Raw genomic sequence first — 8,675 nt, forward strand, 5'->3', positions numbered from 1 at the left:
TTAGTCTGACACATCTCCTAGGACCTGTTTGCCTTGGGGGACCCTACCAGGGGCATATAGCCCCTGACAACATAGCTCCTAGGATCACTCGGGTACTCAAACCCCTCCACCACAATAAGGTGGCGGTTCAAGGAGGGGGCAGAATAATTACATTGCAGGAAGTAGCAGGCACCAACACAAGACATTGTACATGAATAGAGAGTTATCTCTACAAGTATATTGATTAGCAATACTTTCAGCGATTTGTTGTTATGCTAATGAGGTCGCGTATATGAATAAATAGCGCCAATAATATGTCAATGTATTCACACAATCGCACAAACGTCTTCGAGCTAACATTGGTCAAGGGCTAGGTTTATTTCCTGGAAATGAACACTTATAAAAAACGGTCTACAACAGTACTTATGAATTATATAATGGTTACACATTCATGCTACTTCAGCTCTTAAACAAACAATAAACTTACGGCCACTGATTTCGGAGGTGTAGGCAAGTTGTAAGACACTTGGAGCAGCTTCGACGTGCATAGCTAACACATTTTTCTCCTGAACTTCTTCTGCCCTTAATGCATAGCAGTGACTAAGCCTTCACAATAAAGCACAGATAAACTAATGCTGTCTGTATACAAGGTGATTTTTAGCTGATTACCTCCCTTTTTTAGAATGAATTTCAACAAATGAATTATGAAATATGATAATGGAATATGAACTGCATTATTATGAACATTTAACATTAATCTAAAACCTTTTAACCAAAGAGCAGAACAACCGCAATAATGATTTAGGCCCTAAATGTGGATCAGATGAAGATCAAACAGTCCAGTAAGTCTGAATAGTTGCATGGTGTTTCTGCAGTAATGTTATGAATGGACTTAGGCATCACTCTTCACTTCTTTGCTCCTCAAACACAAAATATAAATGTTTTTCATTTTCTGTAACGATAAACTGGTTATATCAGATAAACTTTTCGACTAACTGTTGTTATCCAGACTTTATCCTAATCCTAACTTAAACCTGCTTCTAACCTGAACCCTAAACTCAAGTCTTAACTCTCACCAGACATACAAGCATGGTACAGTGTTAATTATCCACCAATATCTGACTGTCACAAAGTTTATGTCAGTTCAGAAATTTGACACAGGGTGGCACTGTTACCCTTTAGAATACTGCAAACTGTTTTTAATCCTGTGAACTGGTAGGACTGTACATATGGTTGTTTTTGTTTCAGTGATGTTTGACTTTATTGTACAGTATACATGTTTGTGAATTATAATTGTGTTAGTTTACATTATGCTCATTTTCTATCCATCATCCTTTGTCCTTGCTTTCTGAAAGTTGTTTCCTCATCATGCAACATGCTGTCAATTTGTGGATGTGTCACACTTGAAAAACAGCGTAGTGGTTATATCACCTCAATGCCATTTCTCTTACTTGGGCTCTGTATTCCATCCTAAACATGAACAGAATATATTGTAGACATTGTTTAACTGAAATTTTGATTGGCTTTTCAGAAGTACAGTTTTTGTATAGAACTATACAAGAACTAAGAGGCTATTAACAGTTAACTAAAAATTCTGATCAAATCCCTATAATATACTGTATTTTATCAGGATTTTCCATACCATATCATTTTGCAGGGCATTTAAGCTGAATGGATGTAAAAAGGCAACCTATCAGAATGAATGTCAAAACAACAGTGAGTTATATGTGCTTTAAATAACAGAGAGATGTCACTTTATCTCAAATGAACCAAAAGCTGGCAACAGAAATGACTTGTCAATCAACAATCAGTTTTTGGATGAACGTTTGTGTGATTGGCAGCATCACCAATCTAATCCAACAGCTGACTGGATGTTTCTCTGTCATGCCAACTCAGGACGGTAGTTACAGCCAACGATAAGGTTAGCCTCCACAAAGAACACCTAAAGGAGGACATAATTTTGTTGGGGAGTAAGTCTTGTGGTACAATGCATTGGTAACAACAGAGATAGCAGAATGTAGCATATTTTACAGGTAAAGAAACTGTCAGTGTAGCTAATACTTACTTAATTAGCTAAGTTAAGTTAGCCAAGGAATCTAGTTAGTTAACATTACATAAACGATATAAGTTGGAATTTCCTTCAAATTATTTATGAGCATGTAGCATCATCACAGACAACAACCTGTCAGTTGCTAATTTTGCCACTGAACATAAATAATCAGATTTGAATTTGTCCAATATTGATGTTATTCTTAGTTCAAAACCCGCGAATGTGTAACATTTACACTAGGGCTTTAAATGGATCTCACCACATCTTTCCTAAAAGCAATTTTTTCTTTCTTTCACAAAATGAACTATTCCAGAGTAATTACAGTATATATTCTCTTATCTCAGCTGTGCTTTTGTGCTCCAAAACATTTTATACAGGTCCCTGCTAGATGACCAGAATCAACAGGATCAACACTAGCAGTGCTCACAGGGTCCTGACTGCTGAAGTTGAGCACAACCATATAAGTAGGTATCAGAGTGCTGCTGGATAATTGTCTTGTTCCTCTGTGTCTCCAGCAATTCCTCTGGGATTAATCGTAGTTCCTGGTGACAGCGACTTAGAAACCTGCAGAGAGCACATCCAGCGTTTGCAGGAGGTAAGAAGGAGAGATGGAGAGAACAGGAGGGATGGAGGGATATAGAGAAGAAAAGGTTGTGGTCATGGTTGAAAGGAAAGAGAATGGAAGTGACACAAAGTTGAAGAAGAGAGGAAGCAGAAAATCATTTAAAATTGGAAATGGAGCTAATTAAGTAGTGTGGTTGTACCTAAATCTCTTAATGTGTGGACTACAACTCTTCCTCTCTAGGACTTCTGCTCTGCCCATCCCTCCTTTACATACTTGGGACTGCAGGTTGGTAGTTGGATGTTGGAGTTTGCAGTGTGGTTTCTGTTGGACCCAGAGGCATATGGGAAACTAATAATGTCAAATTTCTTTGATTAACAGTCAGACAACTCCTTTGTGTCTATCACAGGGCTGACATGTAGGCAAACAACCACACACACCCAAACAAGATATACCAATTAATCCTCACAAAGTAAAATGTATTTCCAGAGAGTTGACACTTTCTGTAAAATCATCAAGCTCCTGAGTGAAGCCTCCTGTCTGAATCCAGTGGTGGATTTTGGAAGAAAGGTTCCAGCTGACAGCAGTGCTGCTGATAGCCAGTGTCAGTGACTGACAGCTGAGAAAGTCTCTTCTTGGGGGCTTTAAGTGCTGTACCAATTTGAATTCCTTCAGAGTACACACACCCGCACACACCGTACTAAACAAACACACACCCGCACATATAAACAGAAGAGATTTTGTTCTATAGGGGTTACAAAATTTAGTAATGCGTTGCACCACACAGTGTGCACACAGATACACGAATAAAACCATGTTTTAAGGCTCATGGAAAAAAAAGACATCCTAACTTTATAGCCATAATTAAAACAGTACCAGTGCTACCTTGAAATGTAAAGTAAGAACAGGAAATAACTGGTTTTGTTAAATGTTTTGGAATATATAATGCTTTTTAAATTATAAGTTACTAGCTGAGACCTGCTAATGCAATGATGTTAATAAAATAGGAGTCTGACAGTCAGATATGCTGGACACCAGCCAACAGGCTTCTCAAACTTCTTTACCAAACCAAAATGATTCTTTAACTGTTTTCTTTTTCATAACTTTGACCTATTGAAAATTAAAAATGGAATGGCTGAGTTTGAGTAAAGATCCAAACATTTATTGTAGGATATAAAGAGTTTCTCTCTAGGTGTGGGTTTCTTTATAAATGTCAATCACACCATAGATGAACACAAGGTTATTGCCAGACTTTCCCAGACACCAAAAAAGAAAGTGTTTAAAATATTAAAATTATTTGCCGCTATGTTTTATTTAGTGAGTTGATTGTATATTCTGCTGGTTTTACAGCTTCAGAATCATCTGCATCTTCCTTATAGCCAGTGACAGTTTAGGTTGTTCTTTCTGGGGATGTTCTTAGGACATTTTAGATAAAGTTTAGTTTAAATCAGTGGTTTATTTGTAGAGGATTGTCACTGAAGTAACTACTCCCCTATATAAAACCAGCAGAATGTACAATGAACTCAATAAATAAAACATAAAAACTCCAAACACACCTTTTTCAGTGTCTGGCGATAACCTTTGTGTTCATCTCTATGATGTGAAAAAAATACCCATCAGTTTTTACCATCAACAGTTTTTTTTCTGTAACATATAAACTTTTTTTCTAAGTTGCTTGAATGAAAAGAATTTGAACTCACTGTCCTCAGTGATAATGTAACTTATTTAACTCCAGAATACTGTATGTTTTAATACTTGCCACTGAAGTAGCATCAAGAGAATAGTCTTCCTCATCTGCGCTGGTCTTGTGCTCTGCCTCCATTATTGTGAGGAACAACAGGGCTTTAGCCCTTTGTCTTGTGTCATATGCTAAATATCACATGAGCATTACAGCGCTATTCATTATGGTTCTTTCATGTTCAGTCTTTGTTTGAAGGGCCAAAAGGCCATTACTTTAACAGACAAATGAAACCACCAGTGTTATAGATCATGTGTCTGAACAGGGCTATATTCAGCCAAACTCAGTCTAGAGAGTCGCTCAGAGAAAAAAACAGCTCCAGTCTGTCTTTTATACTTTATACATTACTCCAGACAGTAATTAGTGTCAGTAAAGTAGCCACTGCTGGAGTAGTACAGTCCCTCCACCCTTAAAGCTAGGGCATAGGCCTAACTGAAAAATTCTAAGATCTGTGATCAAGCAGCTGTGGAGTGTGCTTAAAGGTGAATTAATTAAGATTTTACATGTTGATAAATCACAGGACAGACAGGACGTGGGCACCTTTAACTACCCCCTCTGTGACATTATGATGCCTACAGTGTTTCTGTGGTTATTTCAGCTTCTCTACTCTCTGTTTTCAAGTATCGGTCCATACATTAGCCCTGCCTGCCACCTAACATTAACATAGTCGTGATTTTGCCTTTATTTTGAATTGATAGGACTTTAATTTGGGAGTAATTGGAGCTTTGTGTAACGATAGTGCTTTGTTGGCTTCTTCAGGACTGTCTCCTCACTCTCCACCTTGTCATTTGACAATGTGATGCTGCAATGCTGCTTAGAGCTGGTGCTTGTTAGTCCAGTAACGGTAGCTTTGGACTGGTGACTACATTCATCATTGCAAGGAAACAGGACATCAGTTTATTTTGAGTTTCACCCTGTAGCAGCTGAAAAATTATTTAATGCACCTTTAAAAAAAAACTTGAAATGGGAACAGAATGAGGACAAACTCTGCATTAGCGACCTAGCGTGGTCATGATTTTACCCATGTATTGAATCAATATGATTTAATTTGAGAGTAGCCTCAATGGAAGCTTTGTGTCACATGACCTGTAACCAGGGCCAAATTTACTTGTTAGGCAGCTAATGCTAGCAGCAGACTGATGGCTGCATTTCATACAGTTTGTCACAACCAGGCAGCCATAGTTTGCATCATCAATGGAAGTCAGTCTCTCTGGAGCCTAGGGGTTGAAAGGAAATTAGTTAGAGCACCTTTAAGCCAGGCTGTGATGTTTTCCAGACTAGATCACACCACCACACATTGGTATTTTCCTCACCTTGAAATGTGTTTTGCTTGCCAATTTTGATATTTTAATGAGGCACCACTGAGAATAGACATCTGAGAACTATATCTGCTTTCAACAAGTCACTCAAGTGATAACTTGGTGAGTCTGCCAACTTTTACACGTTGTGATGTACAAGGTCAGTGATGTAACCGGTGGTCAATGGTTGGCTTATTTCAGGCTGCCTTATCCATGCAGTCCAATTGGAGGAGATCAGGTCCCAGTTTGAATCCACATAGCCTGTATGGTTTGTGGATCACCCCTTTTCATCCACAGCCTTTTCTGCAGCGTGTGTGATGGTCATGGTCAGTTGCTCCCTTTGTGTTCTATGGTGCAGAGAACCTTAAAGCTCTGCAGTGCACGGAGACTAAAACACGTACAGTTTGGTCTTGTTTCAAGAGATTAGTTTCCCTTATTTGTCTCAGTGTTGCAGCTTGGTGCATGTACTGTTGTCTGTGAATGTCTGCATGGGTTTGTACATGTGCGTGTAGATTAATTGTGTTTCAGTGGGTATAATGCACTTATATTCTGTTTTGTATGCAGCCAAGCTTATTAGTGAGTTTGTTTTGTGAGCTCTTGTAGAAGGTGTATTGTCTGATAATGCAGAGGTGATTTACTCTGTTCAGAGGATGTTGGGTCTGAATAGATAAAACAAGTGACAAAAAGTTTTGTTTTTTTCTTGTTCTTTTATTTATACACAGGGTTAATTAGGTATTCGAGGTCCTGATATCCTCAAAAAGCCTTGAGAGCAAAAACAATAAATGGAAAAACAGTTCATGGTACAGCTCTAATATTTGGAGTCTTTTTATTGTATTCTAAAATCTTTTTATAGGTTTATTCTGTTACACAGTCAGCAGAGGACAGGGGCAGACAGGAAACCTAATTATAAATGTTATAAACAAGCCTCAAAGAGCTTGCCTTTGAAATGGAATCTTGACCATAAAATAAAGTCATTGTTCACTTTTGTTGTATCAACACTTGCTCTTTTTGAGTAATAATTTATCATAACAATACACAGAATGCCAATTTCATTGGCACAAAAGTCTGTGTTATTTCATAATTAACACTAGGTAATTACAGTTGCTACAATTACAGGACCTTGGAAGTGTCTCCACCTGTTATTTTGGCTGAAGGTGAATATAAGTTGGAGGTGGCTGTGATTAATAAATACACTCTCAGTGAGTCATATCAGCCATCTCATAGCTCTGAAGCTGCTCAGCCAGAGTGAAGCATAACAGCAACAGCTGAATGAATGGAATGACGCTCCTTTAGGAAAATCAGGCTGTTGCCTGAATGGTACAGAGCAACATGATGTGAACACACATCATCATAAACTTGCAGCCAGAGGAAGATGGTGTGGGTTTTAATACAGTTGTACAGTGATGATAGCATTAAATAAGATGTTCATGTAGCCATTTGCTAAAAAAGATTGATGAACCACTGTAATAGTGTGTCATCACAGGTCATTGAGAACAAGTTCAACCATGGTAAATGCCCCAATCTCAATGTCTGCCTCCATCATATATTGTATATGAAAAAATATTGTCCTTTATAACACAAAATTTATCATTTTCAAGTGTGGATTCATGTAGGCCATCTGGATCAAATTGTCAGAAGGCCCACATAAAGGTCACCAGTACATATCCAGCACCCCTGGGAGGTAATACTAAAAACCCTTACCTTCAGAGATTATACAATAGCAAAGACAATAGAGTTTGAATAAGAGCTCATCAGTGTAGTCAGGTTTGCACAGTTTAAAAGAGATTTCTGTGCTTTTCCTAGAACATGATTAACAGTATTTTACTTTAAAGCATAACTATAAAGTGGTCAGTATAAATCAAAGATGAGTTTTTTTTTTTTTAGATTCTTTGAAGCCCCCTGTTTTTCTTTTTTGCTCCTGGGATGCCATACCGCCACCCTCACATGTGTGCTGGAGGTGATGAGGCTGCTGTGCTGTTATAGCATGTTGGCCTATGCAACCTGAATTGTTTTCAAAAGCAAAAGGCTCTGCTGTTTTTTTCATTTCTATAGTTTATAAAAGCAGACCTGAAACCACACAACTGACTAAACTCACCTCAATTAACCTATATAAATGCATATAATTTACTGCGTTTTCTCTCTCAGTTGTAGAAGACTGGATCACAGTAATACCTGCCATATAATACAATGCACAATATTACACATACTATAATGGCTTTGTCCATTGTTTTTTGTTTCCATCATGGTTAAGGACCAGCATCATAATAGAATGAAACCAGTTTTGGCAGAAGATGGAATGCAGTTTTTAATATCTGGTCTTATATCTGGTCTTGGATCACATGCTCTGTACACCCAGCTGTATGTTCCAGACTCCTCAAGAGATTTTATGGCAGTTTGTTAGTCTTTTTTTTTGACCTCATGAGTGCAGGATATGGTTCTTATTACCATTGCTAACTCTGAGAGATGAGACAGTCCAAGTAACTTCAAAACAGTGCTGATTTATTCAAAGGATCACAGGTAAAATTAACATTACACGCTCAAGTATCTTGCACCTCCATACTGCACGCAGGCAGATGTAAGATGAAAGACCCTGAGTCCACCAGGCCTATACATTATATCACCTCGGTTGGGCTAGCCCCATACTACACAGAAACGTCAACCGAGACGTCTCTGTTGCCAGCTCGGCAGCTGGCCATAACAGTAGTCAAGACATGAAGCAAATCAACGTGTGAATGTGTGTGTCTGTTGGTTAAGTGGTGTGTAGCTAAAAACATTCTCACGACCTCTAGTACATGTCGTGACTTAAACATAAGAACATATTATGGCTAAGGCTACAGTTATACACGTAGTAATAATAATATTAAACACCCTGTCTGCTGACAGTCATCAACTCTTCTCTCTAGTTATCCTTGACCAGATGCACCCTGTAGAAACTCATGAGCATGACTAAGCATTTAACAGTCTAACTAGACATCCTATCTCCACTAAACATTTCTAATACATACAATATCTATCCAATATCTATCTGACTAAAAATACCTAACAAAA

General features: G+C 38.1%; 1 protein-coding gene across 4 annotated transcripts in view; it reads left to right on the forward strand.

Annotated features, from left to right (window-relative positions):
- LOC109951514 (diacylglycerol kinase zeta-like) overlaps nt 1–8,675 on the forward strand; it is a 193,184-nt gene that overhangs the window by 112,273 nt on the left and 72,236 nt on the right. For 3 of the 4 annotated variants that reach the window (XM_020586053.1, XM_020586054.1, XM_020586051.1), the window contains 2 exons: nt 2,545–2,624; nt 2,835–2,879. In XM_020586053.1, the coding sequence (XP_020441709.1) occupies nt 2,545–2,624; nt 2,835–2,879 (125 nt within the window). The remainder of the gene's footprint in view (nt 1–2,544; nt 2,625–2,834; nt 2,880–8,675) is intronic. The other variant, XM_020586052.1, reaches the window with a different exon arrangement.

This window comes from Monopterus albus, unplaced genomic scaffold, assembly GCF_001952655.1.
Source record: "Monopterus albus unplaced genomic scaffold, M_albus_1.0 scaffold394.1, whole genome shotgun sequence".
NCBI classification, from domain to species: Eukaryota; Metazoa; Chordata; class Actinopteri; order Synbranchiformes; family Synbranchidae; genus Monopterus; species Monopterus albus.